The 26,834-nt window shown below is 41.1% G+C and overlaps 1 protein-coding gene across 2 annotated transcripts; it reads left to right on the top strand.

The window, feature by feature from the left end:
* Positions 1-4,086: 4,086 nt before the first annotated feature.
* On the top strand, positions 4,087-26,834 carry hbs1l (HBS1-like translational GTPase). Of its 2 annotated transcripts, XM_072361958.1 has the most exons (18): positions 4,142-4,351; positions 4,955-5,020; positions 5,793-5,924; positions 6,104-6,355; positions 14,956-15,064; positions 15,246-15,496; positions 16,167-16,332; positions 17,749-17,866; positions 20,522-20,668; positions 21,896-21,970; positions 22,067-22,184; positions 23,298-23,366; positions 23,459-23,563; positions 23,690-23,780; positions 23,929-24,037; positions 24,876-24,976; positions 25,300-25,444; positions 25,631-26,834. In XM_072361958.1, exons 1-18 carry the CDS (start codon positions 4,309-4,311, stop codon positions 25,640-25,642), a joined length of 2,109 nt encoding a protein of 702 aa, XP_072218059.1. In that variant the 5' UTR covers positions 4,142-4,308; the 3' UTR covers positions 25,643-26,834. The 2 variants fall into 2 exon arrangements, with proteins under 2 accessions (XP_072218060.1, XP_072218059.1); XM_072361959.1 differs by lacking the exons at positions 14,956-15,064; positions 15,246-15,496; positions 16,167-16,332; ... (9 more) ...; positions 25,300-25,444; positions 25,631-26,834 and adding an exon at positions 6,967-11,445 and having other exon boundaries at positions 4,087-4,351.

Below are 26,834 nucleotides of genomic sequence, written 5' to 3'. Positions count from 1 at the left end.
TAATCACTGAAGTGTAATGTGATGTGTCAAGATGGTTGCATGGATGCAGTCATTTGCCAGCTTCAATTCCCATTCACACCTGTGTACACAAGCATTGTTCCAGTCATTTTTGCCTCGAGGAAGTGGTAGATATTGCTAATCTATTCAAATTCTTAATTACATTGCAGCTCTGCGCAGTATTGCAATACAAGATGCTGCGCACAGCAGGGAAAGTGGGTCACTAAAACGGGTCAAGCTCAAAAATTCTACAAAACTCCAGTGAAACCCCAGTGTGAACATGGCGTCTGCATCACCTCCCAGTCTACTCTTAGGCATGGCTGTTTGCTGCACAAACCCCAACGTTTACTCAGTATTATTTTTCCCTCGAGGGTAAGTTTTTCCAAACTACATCTTGTTATCTGAAACCAAATTGAGAGAAGGGAGCCAGGATATGCAAATTCTCCCACGGTAGGTCAGGCAGGAAGCCTGGGACCCTTTGACTCTTTAGCTGAGGACATTTGCATGGCCGCGATTGGACGGGTTAAGGCCAGGTATTGTGATGGCTGCCCCTTTTGCAAAGCACTGTGTGCACAGGTTGGTTCATTTGAATGATTTTAATGATGGCTCTCGGGCCTGAGGTATCATCCCACCGGGCTTTCAAATCTCGAGTAGAGAAGGCCAGACAGACATTGACAGTGCATTGTCAATTGCTTGTGCATGTCTGAGGGTGTGTGTTCTTATACGTGTGTAAAGGCGTGCACTGAGGAAGGGTTGATCCCAAGTCAAACAGGTGGTTGAATGTGATTGTGTATGGCTATGTGGCCAAATAGACCCTGAACTGAACTGTTAAGAAGTTATATAAACATAAATATGTATTAGATGTCTACATTATTAATGTTCAACATCACATAAAACCTGGAATACTTTTGAAATTTTGTGAAAAAATATCCTTTTTTTTGTTTGTTTTAACTACAGATACATGTTGACTGCTTTCAACAAAGTTTTTATTGCTCAGCTTTGATGTTCTTTTTGCCACTTGCCACTTCAATTAACTTGTGTGTTTTTCTTTACTGACTTTAGTTGTTGGGACTTCACTGCCGTTTGTGCAAGTTTTACATTTTTCCCTGGGGGGGTGAGTTCCTGTGAAAGACTTCCCATGTTGCCTCATGCCTTTGGCAAATTATGTAAAACATTACCTCATCTCCTCTGCCAGCTCTTAGGGTGACCTTCACCCTGCACCCACATGTACAAAAGCTTTATCTTTTACAACTATACCAGGATTAGTTTGTTTTCACATTTACATGCTGTTGGTGACAGATTTGTCATCCTCGGCTTTCACTTGATTCCACCGTGGTGCTCCATTTCTTTTCACCGATTACACCTACCACCTCAAATTAAGTGTAATAACAGAACACTTAAAGAACTAAACATGAAGATACCATGTACTGTAAGTTTTTGTCTTTATGAAAACTAATTCACACATTGTTTTTAAACAAAGCAGCACTCCACTCCACTCCACTGATCCCCTCATTCTTCGAGCAATCTGTCCATCCATCTGTTTAAGCCGACTAATCATCTCAACATTATTTCTCTCAGAAATCTCTCTAGTCTACCACTGATTCATTGATGAGGCTTTCCGTGAGCTCTGTGGCCACAGCGGCAACACAGATTTGACCAGAATGCGCTCAACAGGCATTCAAAGGAAATAAATGTTCAGATCTTGTGTGAAGGTGTGAAAAATCACACCTCAGTCTTATTGCAGCACAATCGCGTGTTTTAATTCACTGAACGTTTTCATTCGTCTCTAATCCTGAAATGAAAGACAACAAAACTTAAAGGGCCTTCCATTTACATGCTTGTTGTCACACAGTAGTAAGCACATGGTTTTGTAAGTGTTTGTTGTGTTTTGTTTATCAGGTCTGCACTTTTAAAACAATAAATCACTGACTGTGGGCCCAACTAAACAAGAGCAGTGTAAGAGAAAATCTACACATACCATTATCATTTCAATGTTGAAACTGTTTCTTTCCACTTAGGCAATATCTTCCATTTTAAACCAAGAGCTCTTTGGTTTTAAGATGCCCTAGAAACATTTTAGTGATACTAAGGAAGAGTTCCCTCTCTGTCACCTGTGTGACCCTGTAAAGTGTGGCAGGTTTGTGCCTGTTTGTTTGTATGCGTGTGTTCCATAGGTGCATGTGCAGTTGTTTATTTTGGCATGTAGATGTGCAACTTCAAAATACAGGAAGTGGAATTTTAGGGGGAGAAACCTCCACCCACGTAGAGGCACACACGCATGCATGCACGCGCACACGCATGCATGCACGCGCACTCATACTCCTAACCAAAGATAAACTGTGCAAAAAATAGTAAACACCTCAACTCGTGTCCCGTCCTGAGATGAATAATCATTCTTCTGGATCTGACCAATCCTCTGTTGATCAAATCTTTTCTTTCTCAAAATGCCACTTGCAATATGAGCTATCCATTGTGAAAAGGTCTTCAAAATTACCTAAGCAGAAATCTTCTTTTCTTCACTCTGCTCTATTTTTAGCCCAAGGAGACACATAAAACCTCATATTTCATTTCACAGTGCAGATGTGCATCTCACCTGCATCACCGGCAGTATCAGATTATTGTCTGACATTTTCATCATCCTTTTCATTCATCACCACGTGTAGGCTTCTGTAAAAGAAGACAATGCCACGTATCAAAATACATGCATGCATCTGCACACACATCTGTGACTTTAGAGGGCATGATGTAGACCAAGTCATAGAGAAACAAATGCAAGCAAGTGCTTGTAATCGCTCTCATTTCTTTCCCCTTTGTGGTAAACGGGCTATAAGTTTCTTGTGGTGCGAAGATAGTAGGAAAAAATTATGTCACTTTGGGGCGTGTGTGCTTGGTGTAGAGTGTGAGCTCAGGAGGTTTTGTCTTTTATACGGTATAACCTTTGACAAAATGGTTCAGACAGTCACACCCCAACAACCTCATGTATTTTCTGTGCAATGGTCATGACCTCTGAAGAAGACTTTATTTACTTGAGGCTGTGCAGACAGGGAAAAGCATTCTTTTCTTTTTCTTTAAAAATAACCAGGCAACGTTGTGAATGTTCATTTCAAGTGTTTGCTAACTTGATCGCTGTGTTGATTACAGCCATCAGCTCCAGTGCAAGGCTTCTGGGTTGTCTAATGGACATTTCTGATGATGAAACAGAGTCTTAACAAGTTGTCCAAAATGCAAAATAGTCATAGTGTCCAGTGTCCATCACAATGCAGCAGAACAATCTGCTATTTTCTTTCTTCTGCTATACCTTAGAGTTACATTCATATTTATCAACACCTAGCATTACACCATTACTTGCCCAAAATTCAAACTCCTATGATTACCATGACCTGGACGATTGAGAATCTTCATCAAGACTAACATTACATTTTTCAACTTAAATTGTTACTCCAGACTTAAACATAATACATGATGTTTGGATATGTAAAACATTTATGATCTTGTACTACTATTTATTTGATGAATAAATGTCATCAAGTGCACGACACTTTGAAGCTGATGTCCTGTTTTAGTGAGACATTAAAAATATGCATTATCTTTCCTTTGTGTAAGTAGCTACACATTTGCAATTGTTGCAGTTGTTTATGCATTTCTCACATCTTTGACATTAATGATGCAGTTGGGGCAAGCTTAATTCAAATAGTAGAACAGGGCCTGTCAAACGGGGGCTCAAACAGCTTAATTTGAGCCTTGGAAGTAAGGCTTCTGCTATATAGTACAGAATCAACCTGACTCACTGTGATCTTTATTCTGAGTATTACTGATAAGACTTGCATCATATCCTGCCATGCTTCTTACAATTTATTGCTCTAAGTCTCACTCTGGGCTACGTGTTCTTGTTCATTTGTTAATGATTCAGCTGCGCAAGCATAAGCTGACTGGGTATCAGTTTCAGACAGCATGCTGTTCGTGAAGCTGGTTGGAGCACTGAATCCAGGCCGCGCTGAGCTGAGCTCTAACAGGAAGTTACGTCAGTGAAAAAAAAACAAAACAAAACAAGAAAAATAATTTTATTTTCTTGTATTGTAATGACGAAATTCTTACAAGGCAAACAAAAATATTACAATGACTGATGATTAAATGCTATTTTACATCCGTCTTAATTTAGCTATTTGCGGCTCTGCGAACTCAAACTTGACCTGTCTCCTCCCTGTTGTAGTTTACGCAGCAGTAGCCGCAATGGCAGCCGGTTGTTGGTACACATGTCAGTGAGCAGAATAACATTTACACCGGGGCCGAGAGAGAAGACACTTAAGCAAAATGTCTCGCCACAGAAATGTTCGAGGTTACAACTACGATGACGGTAGATAACTTTATCCAGGAGTTGGTACCTTGTTTAGAAGTAGATGGAAGGCCTCACGCTGCTAAACTAGCCGTTAAGCCAAAATGCACAGTTGTTGATTACAGTGCTAGCAGCTAGCGCTAGCTTGTTTAGCTTGCCAGCTAACTTTGCTGTCGTGTTACTTGGCACCAAGCACAAGTTAGGTTATTGTACAATTCAAGTGTTGACGTGTATTTTCAAATAGCCCGACTTATTCCTATTTTAATTGCCAAGCATTGAGAAGTTTTGTCTACAGCTTATACCGTAGCTAACGTTGGTAGCAGCTGCTAACTATCCAACGTTTAGTTATAAATGGTTTGAGCTGCAAATTTATTATTGTATAAATTACACTGATACCACCTAAAGTTACTGGCTTAGATCGCAAGTGAATTGGTCAAATCTACAGTTACCTACCACAATTATGATAATTAACCTGAGTCCCACTCTATAATTTCTGTTTTTTTTTTTTTATCACATCGCTGACGAGGAAAAGTCACAAAGCAAAGGAACTGCACACTGTACACAGCTATGTAATAGAGCAAAAAGGTGCACACTTGAATCTATGTGTTTGTTTCTTTATCCTAGACTTTGAAGATGATGACATCTATGGACAGTCTGCGGATGATGACTACTGTATATCACCAGCAACAGGTTGGTTTCCCACATTCCTCAGTTTTACAACTAAAAATTGTGTAAAGTAAGTACTACACCGTACATTTATTTATGTGCATGACATCAGTTGTGAACATTTATTTTCTTCTTGTCAAACCGTAGCTACTTGTTAAGAATTGTAATTTATTAGAAATTTTAAGAGGCTCACTCCGATCACTTAACCATTGTAAGTATTATGTCATACATCAATCAGCCCCAATATTGAAACTGTGCCTAATGTGCGTTGGACCCCATGGATCATTTGACACAGGCAATAAGAACTTTTGATGTGCTGTGGTGTCTGGACCTTTGCAGCATATCTTTTGGATCCTTAGAATTGCAGGTTGGGACCTCAAGGGATTTAGCTAGTTTTGAACCATCCCATGGATGCTCGGTCAGATTGGGATTTTCTAAGTTTAGAGGCAGTACTCCCGCCTTCTTTGGACTCTCCCATTCCTAAGCAGGGTAAATTGTTTGATTTGGTGGGGGGGCTGGTTCTTGCCATAACTGGGGGTCTTCCTTAGTGTGCAACAATGGAACAAAGGAACTTTTTAAAAATAACATGATCCTGACGTCCTGACACGAACGTCAGGATCCAGTGTTTTCCAGAAGAAGTTTGCAGTTCAAGCTGATAAAATGTGTTCACTTTGATCTGTCTGTGGTTTTTGATGTTTTGTATGATTGGGGTGTACTTTGTCATGTATTACAGATTTATAATCATGAAACCATTGCAGAAATCAAGTTGAGACTTTTTTTTTTTCTTTTTTTAAAGCAAATCAGTTCATCTACTCACGTCAAGAGAGGCAAGCACCAAGGGAGGAACCTTTAGAGGAGGAAGAATATGAAGATGAGGATGTTCCTATGTCTCCTACTATCAACCACAACCTTGACCCTCTTGATCAAGGTAGTATTATTAATTCAATACAGCTACATGCTACCGACTAGTATCCTGAATTCGATTTTTGTGTTTGTAAACGTGCATTTTGAATACACGTAATATTGAACGTTTAGCTTTACTTTGATGTTCCTCTCTTCCCTTATTATTTCCGTTTCTTCATCTTACTTCTGTGTCATACTCTTTAGCGAAGCTGTATTCCTGCCTGGATCACATGCGGACTGTATTGGGGGATGCGGTGCCAGAGTCGGTCCTGACCCAGGCAGCCATGACACATGGGTTCGACCCACAGAAGGCCCTGGATGCAGTGCTTTCTGAGGACACTAAAGCAGTCCCGCTCAACAGAAGTGCAAATGAAGAGAAGGCGTCAGTAGCTAGAGTTAGTCAGGAGAATGCGCCGCTTCCGCAAAGAACCAAACAGGAGGCCGTGGCTGAAAAAGGTACGCCTAAAGTGGATTGAACTATGACTATTTTCTTGGTAAACAAATGTTGCCTCTGATTTATCCACTCTTGGGATATTTTGGTAAAATGTTTGTTGCATTTGAGGAGTTTCCACTAATATTTACCAAAAGCAAAAGGATATACCTTTTGGATTGCACGGAAATTGAATAGGATATGAATTTAGTTCACTGACGGTCTTTTAATCCTCCCGACAAAATCTTAATTGTGCAGCTGGCAAATTTCTGTATTTGGATTTGAATTTCTCGTTAATTAATTGCATTTCCTTGTTGACTGATATCTGTCATATATTAGTCATCAAGCACAGATGCTGTGATTAGTCTGATTTGTTATCATGTTGTTTATTCAGAAGATACATTGAAAAGAAAGATTACTTCAGATGATATGCATTAGAGATGACATTACAAGATTATCAGTGAGATGCATTTACCGTTCACCTAAATGATGCCACATTTAAGTCATACAAATGTTTAACAAAGTGCCTTCTACCTGTTTTCTTCCCTCTTATATATGCTATGATTCATATGACTTCCGCTCTGCGATCTTCTCGCTCTTCCTCTCCGACAACTCCACTTGGCTTTCGTAAGGTAAGGAGCCCGCTTGTCTGCTTCTCACACAAACAATACGAACACGGCACATACATGTACAGATCCATGTGTGCAAGCACTAGGTGCACCAAACTTGCGTGACCTCTTATCGCAACATAAGGCTGGATCAGTGGTTAGCACCTGTGCAAAGCAAAATGTTCACCATGAAAATGTGCATCAAGCTATTAGCGGTGGTACCAGTCTGGCTCAGCTTATGTCTGAGCACCAGCAAAAGAGTAAATCGGGAGAAGATGAAGAAGGGCAAGGTTTAGGTGTTTCTTCATTAAGCGCTGTAACCAGAGGATCTAGTTCACCCTTGTCGGTTTTGTCCAATCAGAGTAGTTTTTCACCTGGAACTTTGGCATCTTTAAATATGCCTCCCGCAACGCACACATCAGCTCCCTCCGTCCTCTCAGTTTCACTCGGTAATCTGTCACTAAACAGCTGTAAAATGACAACTACAAGCACCCCAGTTGCTCCTCCTGGGTTTGGGAGTCTCAGCTCTGTCCTAAACAGCAGTCAGCAATCGGTGGTCGATCCTAAGGGAAGTCCATCGTTGGCTGATTTAATCCAGGAGCACTCAAACCGCAGCACAGCTCTGAGTAACATGCTGCTTACTCCCATTAGCAGTTTAGCTTCAGTAAAGGGTCAGGGAATGGCTGCACCAGCACAAACACTCTCACTGTCTGAGCTTGCTTCACAGCATCAAAACCAGAGTATTCACTCTCAATCACAAAGCACTGAAAGACCAGCAAGCGCATTGTCATTTTCTAACACAGTCAACCTTGGACCCCCTTGCCAGGGTGGGACAGTCTCATTGTCACAGCTAGCCCTGCAGCACCAAACCACCAGTTCCTCAGCCTCCTATCATCCTGCCTGCACTGGATCTCAAGCAACTGCACTGAAACAACCACCTGGCCTCTCTGAGCTGCTCTCTTTGTCACATTTGCCATCTGAACACAAAAGCAAAACCTCAACCACCTCAAATGGGTCACAGTGCACCGTCACCTCACTCCTTTCACCAGCAAAACCAGAGAGGGCTTATGTGTTAGCAGGAAATACGACAGAGGGAAGGACCAAGCGTGAGGTCAACCACAAACCATACCAGCAAAACTCCAGGCCATCTAAACCGGGTCAGACTATTGATTTTAGTGCCCTCATGGCCCAGGTAAACCCTCATCAGATCGACTGTGACCTCCCTTCACCGTCGTCTCCCACTACTCTGGCCATTGGGCTGGATTTTTCGGTTTTTGCGAAGCCATCAGTATTTGCGGTTACTTTGTCATTTCAGAACCGCAGACAACAAAGGAAGAGGAAAAATATGTTGCATGGAAAAATTAAAGGCCAGAGGACAGGAAGTGGTTACCAGGCCGACCTTTGCATCCTACAATACAAACCCAAAGAGCAGCATACCCCACTTTTTCCAATTGCACCTTTTCGCTTTGATACACCTTCTCCTGATGACATTGTTCGTGCAAATCAGAGGAAAGCTTTTACAAGGTAGACTGAGGCAAAGCGCTTAGTTCCATGCAGGCTGGTGCTAAATCAACTCAGTTTGGATGAAAACCTGAGATGCTTAAGAGAACATTGGTCCAGCTCAATAAAAATCTTCCAAGAATTGCAGCACTCAGTCCTCTGAGCCTTTTCAACTGTGTGGTGCAGTCGGTGCAAGTGGACTAAAGAAACTTATTGGACCAACTGTACAACGGAATGACCTTCTTCTTCTGATCACTGTTTGGAAAAACTCTCAGAAACTATGTTACGTTTCATCTTTTTATCGAGGCAAACAAACAAATTTTATGTTACTTTTGAAACAGAACAATTAATTCGCGCTGGATTTAAAAGAGGAAAAAACAAACTCTGGCAGCTTGAATAACTACAACTCAGTAGACTTTGTGTAGACACTTCTATTTTAAGAACTTTTAGACATTTTTCTTTTTCATATTAGCTTCTTTTTCCCTCAGCATTTTAAAATTTGAGTCTTATTTTTGTATGCGTTGATGCCCGATGGCTTTTTAATTTTTGTATGCGGAAAATTAAAGTATTTCTCTTTTGGTGCAACCTTTTTTTTTTTCAAGCTCCTTAAAGCTCTAAAGAGGGGGAAAAAAAGAAAAGAGGTTGACTTTGTTTGCAGGTGTGCTGCAGCTATTGGAATATGGATCAGTTAACCATTGTACTGGTTTACTGCTGCTTGTGTTTGAGATCATGAGGTTGACTTTTTGGTTTAGAGGACACCTGGAGATTTTCCCATGAGAGAACAAGAACGCAGATACACACACACACACACACACACACGTGCATACAGACATAAATACAAACTCACAGACATTTGAATGCTTTGAAGTATTTACTGTAAAGTTTAGTTTAGTTGGATGCGAGAGTAGGAGCAAAAAAGTTTCTTAAAGTAAAAATGAATGCCTTCAAACCCCAAATAAAAGCTGTTTATATTCCAATGTACACATGGGTTTCATTTACCTTAGGTGTGTCCTCACCCATTACCAGAGGTGAATTTGTCAGTATTGAAATAAAGATGATTGAACTGATGTACTCTGAATGCTTCCCTGTCTAGGTGTGTTTTTCAGGCTGTGTGCGTGCGTCAGACACTGTGTGCATACTTTTAGGCTCGGTGTTTTGATCTGAGTCTATCTTAACAGGTTGAAGCGGTGATATGTTCGTTATTATCGTTCCAAATCTGACTGAAGCGTGTGTGCTTGCTCGGTAATGAGCCAGCGCCCGGGGACGAGCTATGTGAATAACATTTCAGGGTCGAGATGTGGGATGTGTTTGAAAAATGGTTATGCGTATGATACATTGTGGATCTGCAGCAGGGTGCGTGGTTTTTAAAGGGTGAAGCCCCTAATTCTCAAGGTATCGCACATTTCTGCCACAAGTGGTAGCTTCTGGCTCTTAATATTGACATTGAAGAAATGAATGATTAAGACTTGAGACTGAGCACAAAGGCACTGCAGGGTTTTATAGATAACATCATCACTGGCATTTTAAGATATTATGATACAATGAATTAATGCGGACGTCAAACCGACATCGTCAGCTTATATATATGTTCTTTTGGTCAAGATGGTATGGTTGGGTTAATTTTGTACAGAAGTCTAAGTGAACTGGATCTTCAGGGTGTCAAACGTATGCTAATAAACCTGGGGGGAGGGGGGGACAAATACCAAAAGGCAGATCGTGTCAATGATGACATGTCAAACAGGTTTCTGGTGGAATAGCGTCATCCTGGAAGCGCTGTGTTTGGAAATAGCGAGGCTTATTAGGAATATTGATGTGAAGCAGAGGTCCTGGGTTTTTTAAGACGCCGTTCACTGGAAATGGAGAAACAATTGGGTGTGGCCAGACAATAACGCTGTCCTTTATTCACAGAAGGCGAGTCAGTGTGTGGGCTTGAGCAGGAAGTCGCACTCTTGGAGAAAATGTCACCCAAGCACACATCGAGTTGGTATAGCAGCCGATCAACTCACTTTGTGTGTCTCTCTTACACCACCTACGTAGGAAAATCTGATCACGTCTCTCGACTTTCACAGCTTTGATAAAGGCTGTGACAGATCAGATCGTTTTGTGCCTTTGAGAGGCTCTGCATTTCTGCAAAGCATGCACACTTCACAAACATTGGTTTGTTGTGAAGTGGTGCCAACACTGGAAAATACCATTTTACTCTGGTCAAAAGGAAGCAGGTGCACTTAGACTTGCATGCTATTAGCGCTGCTGCTTTGTTGTGGTATATATGTTAAAGTAAAAGAGGCAAAGCTGGAAACATGGGTTAAAGAAAAAAAAATGAATGAATTAACACTGTAAGGCACTCAAGAGGCTTTTGTGCATTGATTGAAGGCAAGTTAGATGCATCAAATCAAGCTTACTTTATGGATTACTTTGTCTCCACAGTGTTTCCACACAGATGTGGTATTGGTCTTTGCAGCTCCACTGTTGAGACTGATGTTCATAAACAAATAGAACCAGTCTTTGTCTTTTCCAGCACATGCCGGAGATTCTCACATTCTTTGTTGGGGTTTCCGTCAGATTTCAGTAAGCCTATGCAGTGTTGCAAGCCTTCCGAGTCGCTGATCTTTCCTGAAGCCTCGCGTTGATGATAGGAGAGTCGGCCGGTGCATTAAGAGTTCTCCAGCACTTCCCAAAGATTCTCGATAGGGTTAAGTTTCTGGACTCTGTGGTAATCGATCCATGTGTGAAAACGTGTCTCATGCTCCCTGAACCACTCTTTCCCAATTTTAGCCCAGTATACCCTGGCATAGTCATCATCTTTCAAGAAAAAGAGAAGACAAGCGGGGTCATCAATAAAGAACATGGAGGGTTTACTCGATTTTATTATTCACAGCCCAGCTGCATGACTAAGGTGCCAAACATTTTATGAGTAATTATTATTACCAGCTATGACAAATAAGCTGTGTAGGGAAAACTTATAGATTCACAAAGCCTTTGTATTAAGTGTTGAAGCGTTAAGTTCCCCCCAAAAAAGGTTTCCACTGTCATTGTCATACAGAGATTGGGATTTTGAATGGAGTAATCCCATATCCCTGCTTTCAGTCACAGTCTGCAAGCGCTTGCCTCTCCCCGCTGTACACTCGATCTTTGCAAGTTCCTGAAAATGATCCTGAAAGTGTCATCGTGAGTCTTTGGCTCATTTCCTTTGGAAAGTCTCCTGATGGGCAGTCTGGCCACCACTGGACTCGAATTAAGGAGAGGATTTAACCGGAAAGTGACTGTCCAGGATTTCACTCCACTTATTTAGTGTATTCTGTGACATGTTAGCCTGTCGCAGGTCAGAAACGTCAGTAGTCTAACTCTAGTTATGTTTTCAAATCTAAAGACCTAGTAGGAGTGAGTTTTCAGGTTGTTGCTACGACAGTGTCTGCTGAGTAGGTGGGTGTAGGGGATGTTGAGGTATCGTATGAAATCTTCATTAGTGGTACTCATGTCTGTGTTTGTGACTCATCCTGAAAGGGGTCATATGGGTCCTACTCTGAGCTTTTCCCTTAGCCACCAGTCTCATTTTCTTTGTAATTGTTTTCATTCATGTCTTTTGAATTTTTCATTATGAATGAAGTTGACTTACCGGTTTGGCTCATTGATATAATCCTTATTTTAAAGCGAAAACAGAGGTCACCTAAAGAGTTCCAAAATATGCATTTGACACAGAAAGTTACAATAAAAGTATTTAATTTGGCCATCTGTAAGCTGAAATGATGTCTCATACTCAAGATTTACAATTGGATTTGAACCTTCATCATTATGCTTAATGGTACACGATTTCCTTTCACTGAAAATGGTTAGAAACTGTATTAACCGGACATAGCTGATGTGCAAACGCGCACATGTGGTCCATAAGGCCGACTTGCATTAAATGTTTCCCCCTAAGCTACACATGACAATAACTTCTGACACGATGAACACAATTATCATCATTTGTAGACTTTAGCGGCCTCAAGTGGTCGGGAGCTTCATGTTCTTTGACGCTCTCTTTTTTTTTTTCCTTTTTCTTCCAGAATTCTTTTCTTTTCTTTTCTTCTTTTTACATGTTGTACAGGGACGGCAAACGGGTTGGAAATATTTCAATGTGAGGGGAGTGTTGAATGGGGAAAATCCAGAGACTCCATCATGGTGTCAATGTAAAAAGAAACATCCAAAGTGTTAGATACCTGCTCTAAATTACACTCATTTATGGAATGAACATATGACTTTAGTAGATCTCCCTCCATCCCTCTTTGACCTGCATATGTATTGATCTCTTCTTTACAAAAACCTCTTTATTTGTTTTTTTTCCTCTGTTTTTTAGCATTTAACTTTTGTCTGCAGTGTGCATGTGGGTGGGGGAAGGGATGCTTGATGTTTGCATATCCTGGGCGGACTCCTTTTATCCTGCGCTGAGTTGGGCCTCAGGCCAAGGTGTACAAATGACTCACTCATTCTTAGCCACTTTAAGGGACCCCTATTCTAGTGAAATCCTGGATGGGAGCAGGCCAAATGTTTACCTGACAAACCAAACGGTGTAAAGAGATCCTGTTCTGAGCCTCAAAGCTAGATTGTGCTGACTAGTTGTTTTCAGGTTGTCTCACAGTTGATGCTGCCATAAGGTACAAAAAGCTTTCAGCTCAATTGTTTGCATAAAGTATTACCATGTTTTGACAGAGCAACATGTCTATTGGTTAGGAAGGGGGTGGTTCATTGCACAAGATGTTAGGGGAGTATAATAATGCATGTAATATAGTTCAAGAAAGAGGTTCATTTGAGGTCAAAATTTGAATTCAAAGACCTGTTAGCTCATGCCAAAATGGACTTAATATATTTGATATAATCATGCGTTTCTCAGCTGAAGTCAAGTAAATGCAGGCTGGCTGGAATCCTTTTTGACCTCGATGGTAGAAACTTATCGCGTCATTCTAGGGTGACAAGAAAACCCCCAAGCTGCTGGAAGAACTGAAATTCCCCAGAGAAGACTTTTGTCATCTCATGCTGCTGCTGACAGCAGGAGAGATGAAACTTGAAGGTTTAGTGGTGACTTTAGTATTAAAGCTTCATCTAAAAACCCAACAGCTCATTGCAGTTCAGACACATGCCTAGATGTATTCTAGGCATGTGCCTAGATGTATTCTTGACTTACAGCCCGTAGACTTTGGTTATATTAAGTACTTGTGAGTGAGAAAGAAAAAAAAAACCCTAACCAGAGGCAATGATCTGCCTTTCTATGTGTATCAGTGTTTCAGAATGAAAGGGACTTTTTCTTTAATGCAGGGCGAGTCATTCAGAGAGTGACTGGTTAGAGAAAGTCCACTAATATTCTGTTGAATCTCTCCTTTTTCCTCTCATTTTCGCTCAGGGTTTTTTTCTGTGATCAACAAATTGCACAAAACATTCAGTAGGTTACACAGATTATTACTATGATTTAATTAAAGCAACAAGATGAATAAAACCTGTTAAAGCGAATCATAGAGTATCACTTTTTTCCTCTGGTGTTGGATCCTGTTCTGTTTCGATTCTAACTAAATAATGAATAATAAAGTCTAATGGAAATGGCATTTTATGATCAGTTTTCTGATGACTTTTTGAAACTGCAACAAATCAACCGCTCTCGATTTGTCTGACAATCAGTTGCGAGTGTATGTGAGACAGAACACGCATTCAGCTCCAACCCTGCGCTTGCTGAGATGACACCTTTTCAAGAGATTCATTCTGTGAAATGCTGCGTCACATTGATCTATTTACGTGGAGACGGGAGGCAACGGCCACTTCTGAAATTAACCCTTTCTGAGCCAGGATGTCACATGCAAACAGACACACACACACACATGCACCCAATGTGCTGAAGGCTTGGCTGTGCAGCCCAATCTAAATGAATCAGACACAGGTTGATATGACTAGGACCGGTGGCCATTTGGGACTGGGATGACAAAGCAATGATCTCAACAAGTCTCACTGTTACACGAATATGAACTTTTAATCAGATGGATAGGAGGTTCAGAGTGCAGCAGATTGCATTGTGCACTTTCGCTCCCCTAAAATATTTCTACCTTACGAGCCAACATGCAGCTGCGACTGGTAACATTTTCAGCTGGATCGGTTTGAACACCAAAGCGGGTACATCTCCGACTGAGCCATCTCCATTTGTAATATAATGCAAAACTTCTAGAGTTTGCAATTTCAAAAGTCAACTTAAACGATTCTCTCGAGGCTGCAGAGTTCGAAAAAGACATCTCCTATTCAGGCAAATAGTGACTCTGATGCATTCAATCCTGAAAGAATGAAAATCTTGACATAGTAATCCTAGTTTTTTAACACAGCGGAGCCTAACTTTCTGCCTTATTCTGATCACAATAGACTGTTGACTGACCAAAAAAATGTTTTTATTCATCCTGCATTGAAGGTAATTTCTGAAGTGAAATGTACTCCCCACATTGAAAGTGTTGGTATTGATGAGTCATGGCTGCTTCTGTTTGCCTCTTTGTTCATTACTCTCTTAGCTAAAAGCAGAGATGTGTCTCATGGTAAACTGGACTCTGAAGTGCTACCCAAAGTGGCCCGCATGACCATCTCTGGAAAGAAACAGACCATGGGCTTTGATGTTCCCAGGTACCTAAACACCCTCTCCTCTCAATTTAACCAAAGAAGAAATACTTTGACCTTTGGCCAGTGGCTGAACTGTATTTTGATATTAAAACGAAAAGTAGTTCTTTAGAAATACTTAAGTCATCATTTGTTGCTTTTCACGTGTTATCCCACAGTATAACTAAACTTCAGTTTTGCTTCTCAGCACTGGGGAAAATGGCCTCATCGCCACTTCTGTGCGTCGAGTTGGCAGCCCTGAAAATGCTCCCGCAGCTCCCACTCCTGAGGCTGCCTCCAAACGTCCTGAGACTCCATCTAAAGGGTCAAATGGGGACGAGCCCTCCTCTGGTCCCACACCGGGCCGCTCCTCTGGGAAGGCGCGGCAGGCAATCAACATCCAGGCAGAGCTGGAGAAGAGACAGGGGGGCAAACCTCTATTAAATTTGGTAGTAATAGGTAGGATGCAAGTACACTACATAAAACCTCTTATGATTACTAACATGAAACTTAGTAATAACTTCAAGTACATGAATGGATCAGCATATTTTCAAGAAATGCAAGAATCTATGTGCATGTGAGTGGCAAAATGAAAAATTCCTGATTGGCCTCCTGTCTTATATGACCATATACAGCTGTGCAGTACATTTTGAAACTGCGTCTTTCAATGTCCTTGTTTGGTGTGCATATGTCAGAGAAAGTAATGGCAGTAAATGAGTGGAACTGCAGACCAGCACAGTTGCTTAATCATATTTTTTCATTCTCAGTTACACCAGAAAAAGTGACTTGGTAGTTTCAGAAGTGCAGATGATTCTAGTTTCCCACAGCGTACGAAACCTTTCGTGTTACCGCTGTCTGTCCCCCCCCTTTGGCCTCCATCCTTGTTCCCATTTGTCTACCTCCCTCCACTTGTGCAATTCTAGTTGTTTCCTTCTCCTGTCTGTGGTTTTCCTTCACCAAGTTTTATCTTCTCTTCTCTCCTCTCCTACCTGTCTTATCATTCTAACCACATTTTCCTCTCTTCTTTATCTATCCCCACCCCCCTCCCATCCACTGAGCCTCCATTTTCTGTTCTCTTACTTTCGAAACTCATTGGCCAAAGTCGTGACCCTCTCTTCTTCTTCTGCAGGTCATGTGGATGCAGGGAAGAGCACACTGATGGGCCACCTACTTTATTTGCTGGGCAACGTCAACAAGCGCACCATGCACAAGTATGAGCAGGAGTCGAAAAAGGCGGGAAAAGCCTCCTTCGCTTATGCCTGGGTTTTGGATGAAACTGGCGAAGAGAGAGACAGGTACATTTGACCATTAAAACTGCATACAGAGTGAAAGGCCTAAGAAATAGTTTGAATACTCACTAAATGTACGTTTGTGAAAATGTACACCTGTTATTTTGTATTTTAGAAATGGAAGACCTGGTGTAAATACGGTCCTTTCATGTTGTGTGCTTATTGGCCATAAAAACCAAGTCTCCCGTCTTGTTAGTAGTGCTGATAAACAATAGTAGGGGAGACCAGGTATGGTTGTAACACGGGGAGAGTTGTAACGCCACCAATTCTACCAATCAGGGATGAGATAGGAGTCAGATGATCATCTCAGTGTCTATTTTTGGCCGACATCAAACTCTGTTTAGTAGTTATACAATTGCAAATAAAATCATATAACTTACAGTAATTTGAACTGTAGTTGGTCAGAGAGAATGTGATGCATTATTCCCCTGCTAATTTCAAACCGCTATACAAATACAGCTAGCTAAACAATCAAGCAGATACTGCAGATCACTGCTGAAGTTGAGAGATCAGGGTTCCAGAGAAGTTCCCAATGTAGGTTACAGGAGCATCTTTAAGCATTCATATTGTTACCAAAGTTTGTTCATGTAGACACTTTATACACACACACACTCCTGGGAAAACCACAGTGTGTTTGAGTTATGTTCAGTCAGAGACATTCATTGTTCTGGATTGTTCTTTTATTCCAATCCATCTATTTTTCAAGCATATTCTATGGTGTGGCTTCTGTTTTTGCCTCATTTGTGTTGCAACTCTCCCCAGAAGTGGGGTAGGTTGTAACAAAGGAACACCACGTATTTGACATTAAAACACAAGGCCTGTGATATTTGTGCAGGGTCTTAAATATATGTAATTTGTAGTGAATAAATGTGGGTACTTTAGATAAAGGTTTGAGAATTATAGTTAAAATAATTTGAGAGTTATAGGTGCTGAAGCAAAAAGTGTTACAACCATACCCGGTCTCCCCTAAATCAACTAAATCTAGGTTCTCAATGGGAACTGAGGAAAAAAAAGGACTAGTCAAAAAGACAATATCTTTCCTACAAGGGTGGGTGTGTGTTTTTATTACAGCGTCTAGCATCACTGACATGTTGCTGAAAGTATGTCCTGGATTACTCTCTCTGTTGTTGTTACCAAAGTGGAACGGAAGCGAAATATCTCAGAAACAGAAAGTGACTTGGGTGGGATTACATATGCATTTATAGGTAACGTCTGAAGGAGATGTGTAATATTTAAGAGCCGCACCCACTGAAGGATCTCACTATTAAACTAAATTTGACCAGGTGGTTTAAATCTGCATTGCACTGCACTGTTCATAGTTTCACATTTCTCATAGAATATGTATACTCATGTTGACTGATATTTTTTCAACTGGATCAAATGGTTATTGAAAAGCCATGAACTGTTTGTGGTTTGCTCCAGAGGTGTGACAATGGATGTCGGCATGACTAAGTTTGAGACAAACTCAAAGGTGGTGACTCTGATGGATGCGCCGGGACACAAAGACTTCATTCCCAACATGATCACAGGAGCTGCACAGGTACGCTGTTAAAAAAAAACAACTCTTTGAGCAGCCTCCACGTTATGTTTAAGCCAAGCCAGCGAAAGACTGCTGTTATAGCAGTGTACAGGAAGTTCAGTTGCACTGTATGAGTGGATTTTTAGCCAAATTCAAAAATGAAAAACAGATTTTAAAATGTTTTAAAAAAACAACTAAAACTTGTGTGTGAAGTTCAAATCTCTTGACTCTTAAACATGCACTCAATGTAATAGCCTAAGTGCTAAACTGTTACTCCACCTGTTAAATGTGACAGTTAAATAAGATATATAAACATGATGCATGTGATGTAATGGGTCTAATTATTTAGGCACATTTAAAAAAGTCCCTGCTGGTGCTTATGGATGTCCATCTGTATTCTATTATCATACGATTCTTCCAACTTATTTGGCATCAATTAGCTGCAAATGCAGTTTAACAACCTAAGATGATGTTAGAAACCTCTTCATTCAAATGGTTCCTTCCTCTCCCTCTGCTCTGTGCCACACCCGTCAACATGGTTTTTTTGTGGTTTTGGGTGTAGGTGTCACAAGGTGTTTTTGCAGGCATGGGTGTGCTTGTCTGTGTCTCTTTTGGGTAACTTGCGTAATTTCTCTTTTTACCATATGACTGTCCTCACGTTCAATCTCCTCGTGTACTGACTAAGGGGTTTCTGTTCGAGGCAAACCCCTTAGTCATGATGCTTTTATGATCTGTAAGCTTCAGAGGATGTTGCTGTGTCTCTGTCCCCTGATCATTCATCCAACAAAAGTAACATCACACAGTGAAAATGATAATATATTAATGAATATTATCAGTAGGAATGTTAAATGTGGATTAATAGTAAATTATGCAAGTGACCGTCTACCAGTCTTTGTAATAGTACAGAGCCGTACCAGGACACACATCTCATCTTAGAAAAGTAATTTGTCATAAAACATGTGCAATGCAATGTCTCGAAGAAAGATCTTACAAACCGAGACTGGAGCACAGTTTATGTTGCTTATGTAAATGTAGCTTACAAAAGCTTTTTGTCTGTAATAACATCACTTTATAACAAACACCGTTACTGGTTAGCAAAAAACCAAGAAACCATGGCTAACTAAGGGAAGAAAAAAGACCTATTGTATGAAGAATTTTTAAAGAAAAGAACAACCAAAACCAAAAACCAGAAAAAGTCATTTTCTAGTACAAAAACACATCCACCAATTACATTATAAGAGGAGCAGAAGACAAGGAAATTATTGTTTTAGCTGATTCATCTTAAGGCCAAGAAATAAACAGACTGTCATGGCACTGATATGGAAACAGTTTACCTATATCTGTAACCTGTCATCACAAACTGGATGTACCGATATATATGGCTGGAGGTGAACATATACTCATTCACCATATGCCTATGTCATTACTCCAAGTTTTCGAAGATACTTGAAAGAATATTCTACAGCAGATTATATGAATTCATTACAAAATAAATACTAAATGAACAGCAATGTTTAGATCTAAAAGAGGAATTGCACTACCGTAGGTGAATACCGTATTTTGCGCACTATAAGGCTCACCTGATTATCAAGCGCACCCTCAATTATGGGGTCCATTACTGTACTTCACCCATACATAAGGCGCACCTGATTATAAGGTGTACGTATTACCTAATGTTCTCTGATTGGTTTATCGCTGCCAGCACACGTAGTGTATGTATTACGTCCCTGTGTCAGCGGGAAATGGTCCGACAGTCAAGGACAACATCGTCAGTCTTCTTTACACTTATAAAACTTATATAAACTTATAAACTGCACATCGGTCTGCATCACCCATCTCAGACTGAAGAACAGACACTCACTGGGACATGGGCAAAAGCATTAATGATGACACGATTCAATCGCTAAGTACGAGCTCGATACAATCTGCGCCCCATTTAGAGTGAAAGGCTGACCCTGGATTCACACCGAATGCAAAGCGAGTGACGGAAGTGGCCAGTTGCCATTATTTTCCAATGTACCAGAGCAAAGAGGCGCGGCAAAAGTGAACGTGGCGGTGAGCGGCACGAAGGGAGAGCGTGAGTGATGCGGTGGGGGCTTAATGCCCCATTAATGGTCGGCGCTCCCGCGGTAAATTCAAAATGGTGGTATCTGTGACAGATTTTGGAATCAGGTGCACACATAAAGCGCACCGGATTATATGGCACACGGCCATTTTTTGTGAAAATGTAAGGCTTTTAGGCGCGCCTTTATCTTTTTATCTTACAAATTGAAACCAGTTTGTACAAGCGAATGATATTAACTCACAATTGAAAGCTATTACTTGTGGGGTTCCCCAGGGATCGATCTCAGGGCCACTACTGTTTATACTGTTACTTAATGACATGGAAGTGTGACGTATGAGTCAGTGTGTGGAACAACTGTGCTAAGGAAATAAATGTTTATCACTCCATGAATTCATAGAACTGTTTTAAAACCAACATGTTAAGAAAATATTTTATTTTATTTTAGATTATTTGTTTGAAATAAACTAAACAATAAAGACATGCTTAGAAAAAAGCCTTTTAATGTTACAAACCCTGACGTTGCCTGCGTGAATTTCCAAACTTACTTACTTGTGGAGATTTTAAAATGTGTGTTTTTTTTGTCGTTCTCGCCTTTGAACGTCTCTCTCCAGGCTGATGTCGCGGTGCTTGTGGTGGATGCCAGCAGAGGAGAGTTTGAGGCGGGCTTCGAAGCAGGGGGTCAGACCAGGGAGCATGCTTTGCTGGTGCGTTCGTTGGGCGTCACTCAGCTGGCTGTAGCGGTCAACAAGATGGACCAGGTCAGACCTGCTTCTCAGCGCACCAACACACTTCGGGAGCGTACATTTTTTAGCTGTCTGCTGTACATTTACAGATATGATTCAACTGATTTGACTACTTTGTGTGAGCTTGGTCTCTTTTTTTCAAAATTTGCCAAAATTTCTGCAGATGACATAAATTGCAAAAACGGAAGGACTCCTGTCCTGTGTAGATTGGTCTTAAAAAGTGTTATATAAGTAATATTTTTATAAAGCAAGCAAGTGGAACCACTCACATGACATTTACATTTTGTTTTCACTTTCTTAATATAAGTAAATGCATAAAAACGGATCCCGCCAAGTCGAACAGTAAATCACGCCATAAAAGCTTAGGAAAAAAAGTTTGTGGACACTTTTGAGTCTGACAAGTGATTTAAAAAGATGTTCAAATTATACAAGATATGTTATATTAAAAAAAAAAAAAAGTCTGAAAAATGTATTTAAACTGTCACCCAATCCAAGACCATCCGAGAGTGTTTTTAAGTCTCTGAGAGCTCCAGGATTTCATTACAGAAGGTGCAGGTAACTGTGTCATAGCGTTGCAACTAGAGTTGAATTCTGCTCTGAAAGCCGAACTGGATGCGGGCCTTTCAACTGGAAAATAACTGTCAGGATGTAGCAAATGCACCCATGAAGTGATCACCGTCTTAAGCCGAGTTTTGATTACCACTGAAACGTTGAGGAAATGAAGGAGTTGTCCGTTTAAGAGTGGTTAAGAATGTCAGCGAGCTGCCTGAGGACTTCAGTGCAATTATGCAAAACGCAGGTTATTTCTGTCTAAGGGAGCATGACTGTCTCCTGAGACCAAGGGTGAAGTCACCTTTGCCACACCAGAACTTTATGTTTTCTTGCTCCTTAAATTATTAGAAAAGACAACTTTCAGCGTTGCTCGAATGGCAGCTGTATCTGCAAGCAACATTTAAAAGACACTTGCTTGTCCACATCCGTCCGTGGGATCTACTTAGCCTCTGCACTTCTGTTTGAGTTATAAACTTCCCACATTGTGTGCCAACATAGATCAGGGCCCTCGGCTGGCTCTCAGATTTTCAATGCATTCAAGATTTTACACCTCAGCGGTTTCCGTTGGGAGATGTTTGTGGCAACGTTTGTGATGTTGTTTCCTATGATCACTTGCGTGTTGCTGACACATTTTCATTCTAAAGGCTTTCATTCTTACGCGTATTTTCCTCGATGTGTTTAAACAAACAGGTAAACTGGCAGCGAGAGCGTTTCCAAGAAATCATCTCAAAACTCGGCCATTTTCTAAAGCAGGCGGGATTCAAGGTGAGTTGGGACGCCGTCGCTTGACATTTTTACGCCATTATTTGTCAGTATAAATACCCTTTCGGTTATACGTGCTCTACCTTTTCTTTTTCCCAGGAGTCTGATGTGTTCTACATCCCCACCAGCGGCCTGTCAGGAGAAAACCTCGTCACCAGGAGTTCAGTGTCAGAGCTCACCTCTTGGTACTCTGGATTCAGCTTGTTGGAGCAGATCGGTAATGCACACCGACGTCGATCTGTGTGGCTAAAGCTTGTGTTGCATTTTGTGCGCCATTATGTCACAGAATGGAGCTCAACTTATTTTAAAAATAGAAACTAGCATACCTAGCATTGCATTAAAACATGGCGGCTTTAAGGTTTTTTTTTTCTCAAGCAGGCTGGCTCATGAAGCATTACACTACCAGGAAATGATCACTTGATTTCACATTTCTAAAGCGTGGTCTCAAAAGTTCACTCTGTATTTTTACCCAGATTGAGCAACATCAATGTTTTAGCAGCAAACAAATGTACATCATCAGTTTCATATGTTGCTGAATCATATCCACTTTGAACTTTGGCTACTATTAAACTGAACTGCTCTATTACAGTGAGTTCTGGCATTTTAGATGGACTGAAACTCTCAAAATTGAGCACGCTATTTATATTCTGTTGAACCATAGCAAGGCAAAACATCTTAGGAACCGTCCTGTGTAATTTAGCCTGGAAAGTTAGTTTGTTTATATCCTAGTTCACGACCAAGTTTTGCATCTTTGAGCAGCAAGGCAGCTGAAAGCAGATTCACTCCGTTGGCCTCTAACATGAGACATTTAGGAGATTTAGTCATTTGGTGAGTCGCCTTGTTCATCTGTCATTGGGCAAGAGGCAGAGTAGCCAGAACAAGCATCACAGGACCACACAGTCACAAATGAGAAACACAAATGTGCACGCTCGCACTCACTCATGGGGACCATTTAGAGACACCAATTAACCTAACATGCATGTTTTTGGGTGGTGGGAGGAAGCCGGAGTACCCAGAAAGAACCCACGCATACACGGGGAGAACATGCAAATATTTCAAGCTTAGTAAGGTGGATCAGACAATTGTCTTGATATTTTCTCTAACTATCAATGCTTTATGATTTTCAGCACATCCAGACTGCAGCACTGTATGACATATGCATGAATGTATTCGAGTTTTGCTTGCATGTATTTTACTGTGTTATGACTGAAAGTCCAGTACCAGGGAAAGTGATTCACCACTAGTCACAGACCTTTCATAATAACCATGGCTGTTTCTCATTGTTTACGTCTGCTTCTTCTTTATTTTCTGTTTTTTTCCCCCTCTTAAGATGCGTTTAAACCCCCTCAGAGGTCTATAGACAAACCCTTCAGACTGTGCGTTTCAGACGTGTTTAAAGGTAAAGTCAGTGCTGCAATTCTGTTAATGCACATTCTTCGTTTCTCTTTTTAGATAAATTTTTTTAATCTGGTGGATGTTTTCTCTCTCCAGACCAGGGTTCAGGCTTTTGTGTGACAGGGAAGATTGAGGCTGGGTATATTCAAACAGGAGAAAGAATACTGGCAATGCCTCCCAACGAAACCTGCACTGTTAAAGGTACTTTGCTGTCAGGCTCAAATTCTGGCTTGCTTGAAGAACTTCATACAAAAATCTGCCAAGAGTTGATGGTGACGAACACTGCCATCCTGTGGCTCGCTTACACTCTGCATCCTTTTACTGCAGGAATTACTCTCCACGATGAGGCTCTGGACTGGGCGGCAGCAGGAGATCATGTCAGCCTTACTGTCACCGGCATGGACATCATCAAGATTAAGTAATCAAACAAATTAGATTGCATGAAATGACCTCTCTCCCTGAGCTTGTACTTTTAAAACAACACAATATGCTTTCGGTTATGTACATATTTCACCAGTTTCACTTGACTGTGTTCTATGCTCATCATTGTAACTGCTCCCCTTCAGTGTGGGCTGTGTGTTCTGTGATCCCAAGGAGCCCATTCGAGTCTGCACTCGATTCAGAGCCAGAATCCTCCTCTTCAATATCGAGGTCCCTGTCACACAAGGCTTTCCAGTAAGTGCCAACCAGCTATTAAAGAACAATGCAGATGTCATTGTTTTAAACTCTTGGACTAATGTTTTTTTTTTATTTCAAATATCAACACCTAGGCATAGGCAACCATCTCTTAAAAAACAAGCGGTTCATGTTTCTGTCTGCGTCAAAGGTTGAGAAATAAAGATGAGGAATTGTCAAGAAGTGACGACAGTCGTTGCTTGGTTTCTTTGTGTGGATGTGTGAAGCTTTACCCGTTAGTGCCACACGACAGAGTGAGCTTTTGGTTCTTCTTACTCAAATGTAAATCTGTAGTGTGAATAAAATGTCCCTGACCAACATAGAATGAAATCAAATTAGAACCGTCTTAGTCGAGATAAACTCAATGAAATCAATAGCCCGGTTTCCATTGCTGTTTTTGATCTATATGGAGAAGAAAAGTATATTGAATATTCTTCCAAAGTACAGCCAATAGCATGGTAGCGTATACTGCCTCCATCTGACAACATTATACAGTAATTCACTTTAACCCAGTAAAGGGAAACTTGCTATTCACATTTCTATTTTTGGCTTTTCAAAAGATCAGATTTCCTTTGTAGTGGCAACCCAGGCCGTGTAATGCATACTCTGATCACCTCACTTTTACACATGAAAAAAGCCAGTTCATTGGGGGAGATCCAGCATTTTAGTTCCTACGAATACCATGAAACTAGTCCACACATACACACTCAACCATGCTGCCTGGGGTGTAATGACGGCAGTTGCAGTTTACTTACAATCTGTTTCAATTTTGATTTGGGCAGCTCTTTGTACAGTTTGTTTGTGCCGTGCTTGCTTATTGTGTGTATGCTTGCTGTAGGTACTGTTGCATTACCAGACAGTCAGCGAGCCAGCCACCATTAGGAAACTAATCAGCGTTCTACATAAGAGCAGCGGGGAGGTCCTCAAGAAGAAACCAAAGTGAGTTTTGGGAGTTTGGGTCATTTTTTAAAAATTCCATCTTGTGTTGGTGATGTACCCATAAGGATTTATCATTCTCTGTGTTCCAGTGACAAAACATTACTGAGTTGTTATGTTTCCCTAACTGAAACCACAGTGCAGCAGTGCACGTCAGTGTGTGGGAGGATGAAGTTTGTTCAGAAAAATTCCCAAGCAACACAAGAGCAGCACTTCTTTACATGTATTGTTTTTTGCGATAAATGCTTTAAGATGACCCCCCCCCCCCCCCCAATACATTTCTCTTTAATACTTTGATACTCTTAATAACTCTCTTTCCTCTTAAGGTGCTTGAGTAAGGGCATGAATGCTATTGTGGAGATCCAGACCCAGAGGCCGGTGTCATTAGAGCTGTACAAGGACTATAAAGAACTGGGCCGCTTCATGCTGCGATACGTAGGCTCCACCATCGCCGCAGGGGTTGTCACGGAGGTAAAGTGCACAGTGTTTTAGGACAAACTCCAAAGAAAAAACATGTGATACATGGTCTGATGATTTAAACTTCTTTCCTTACTCATCTCAGATTGCATTCAGTTTTTTTTTCCCTCTCTTTGATAAAGTATTGTAAGTTTCCTCATTGATTTTTTTCCTCTTTTTTTTTTTTTTTCTTTACCGCAGATCAAAGAGTGAAGATTTCCGCCAACACAGCGCCACAGAGTCGGACCTCCCTCTGCAGCCTGCATGCAGCCAGAGACTGAAAGCAATTCCTTCAAGAGGTTCGACTCATGGAGTAAAAGATGCATTTTTATCCATCCATTTTTTTCGGTGCAGTATCTGCTTCACCTGACTGCTTTGATCAACACTAACTGCACAGATGCCAACGATGTGGCCAGATCCCATCAAACGAACTCACAATGCTTCCACCTGCTCTGACCTCCTGACTCGGCGCTGCTGAGCATTTCGCACTTCCCCATCTGACCGTTTGTCTGTCAGTAACACTGGCAAATCTCTTACTAGATCAAGTCAAATCAATACTGCAATCAGACTTTGAAAAACAAAGGGTTCCACACAGTTCGTTTCATTGTGTTCTCCTCGAAGGAGCTACGGCTGATCATTCATCTCTGAGCGACAAGGATGACACGTGCTCTCCGCTTTGTTTTTAGTGAATGAACAAATCTTCTTTTTTTTTTCTCTCCTACTTGCTGCATTTAAAAGCCGGCACCAGGAGTCAGCATCCAGTTTACAACTCAACCTTTTCACTGTGTGGTTCTGTTAATCAAAATTGAATGAAAAGCTTGAAAGAAGAAAATGTCGTGTCATGTAGGACTAAATGAGTAAGGGCTTTGTTATCTTTGCCAAAAATGAGTTTGCGTTTCAGCTTGCATAGCTAACGAGAGCAGGCGTGGAGCAGCATCTAAATGCTTATCAAGGTGGAGCAGATTGTAGAGAAAAAAGGGAACCCCCCCCCCCCAAAAAAAAATGGAGACGAAGACAGAAGATCATTAAAATGCTTCAACAAATGAGTGGTTTTTTTTTGTTTGTTTGTTTGCATGGTTTGAAGTTAAAGCCTTTCTGGTGACATGACATCAGCAGCTTTTGCTTTGAGTTTTGATTGTCCCTTTCTGAAGGGACAAAAAAACACCCGGAGACAGATTGATGGCATGAGCATCTGGCATGTCAACAAACAGAGAAACTCATGTTCAGTCTTTCATTCTTTGCATGTGTGCAACACTGTGCGTCGGAAATGGAAGTTAAGAGGTGACCGTATCTGGTCGGGTGGAAAGCGCAAAAAATGCACACCGCGGTAACATTGGCATCACACAGAAATAATGCAGAAACGTACACTTCGCCAAGGAAATCAAATAAAAGTGCTTGCAGCAGC

The sequence above is a fragment of the Leuresthes tenuis genome, unplaced genomic scaffold, assembly GCF_036924035.1.
Source record: "Leuresthes tenuis unplaced genomic scaffold, fLeuTen1.0.hap1 SCAF_13, whole genome shotgun sequence".
Classification (NCBI taxonomy): domain Eukaryota; kingdom Metazoa; phylum Chordata; class Actinopteri; order Atheriniformes; family Atherinopsidae; genus Leuresthes; species Leuresthes tenuis.
This window is presented reverse-complemented; position numbering and strand designations above follow the sequence as displayed.

Bases quoted from the DNA above. Each gene is read 5' to 3' on its own strand.
- hbs1l (XM_072361958.1), top strand. From the start codon at position 4,309: ATGTCTCGCCACAGAAATGTTCGAGGTTACAACTACGATGACG. The intron at 6,356-14,955 runs GTACGCCTAAAG...TTACTCTCTTAG, and splicing joins GGAGGCCGTGGCTGAAAAAG to CTAAAAGCAGAGATGTGTCT. The intron at 21,971-22,066 runs GTGAGTTGGGAC...TCTTTTTCCCAG, and splicing joins TAAAGCAGGCGGGATTCAAG to GAGTCTGATGTGTTCTACAT.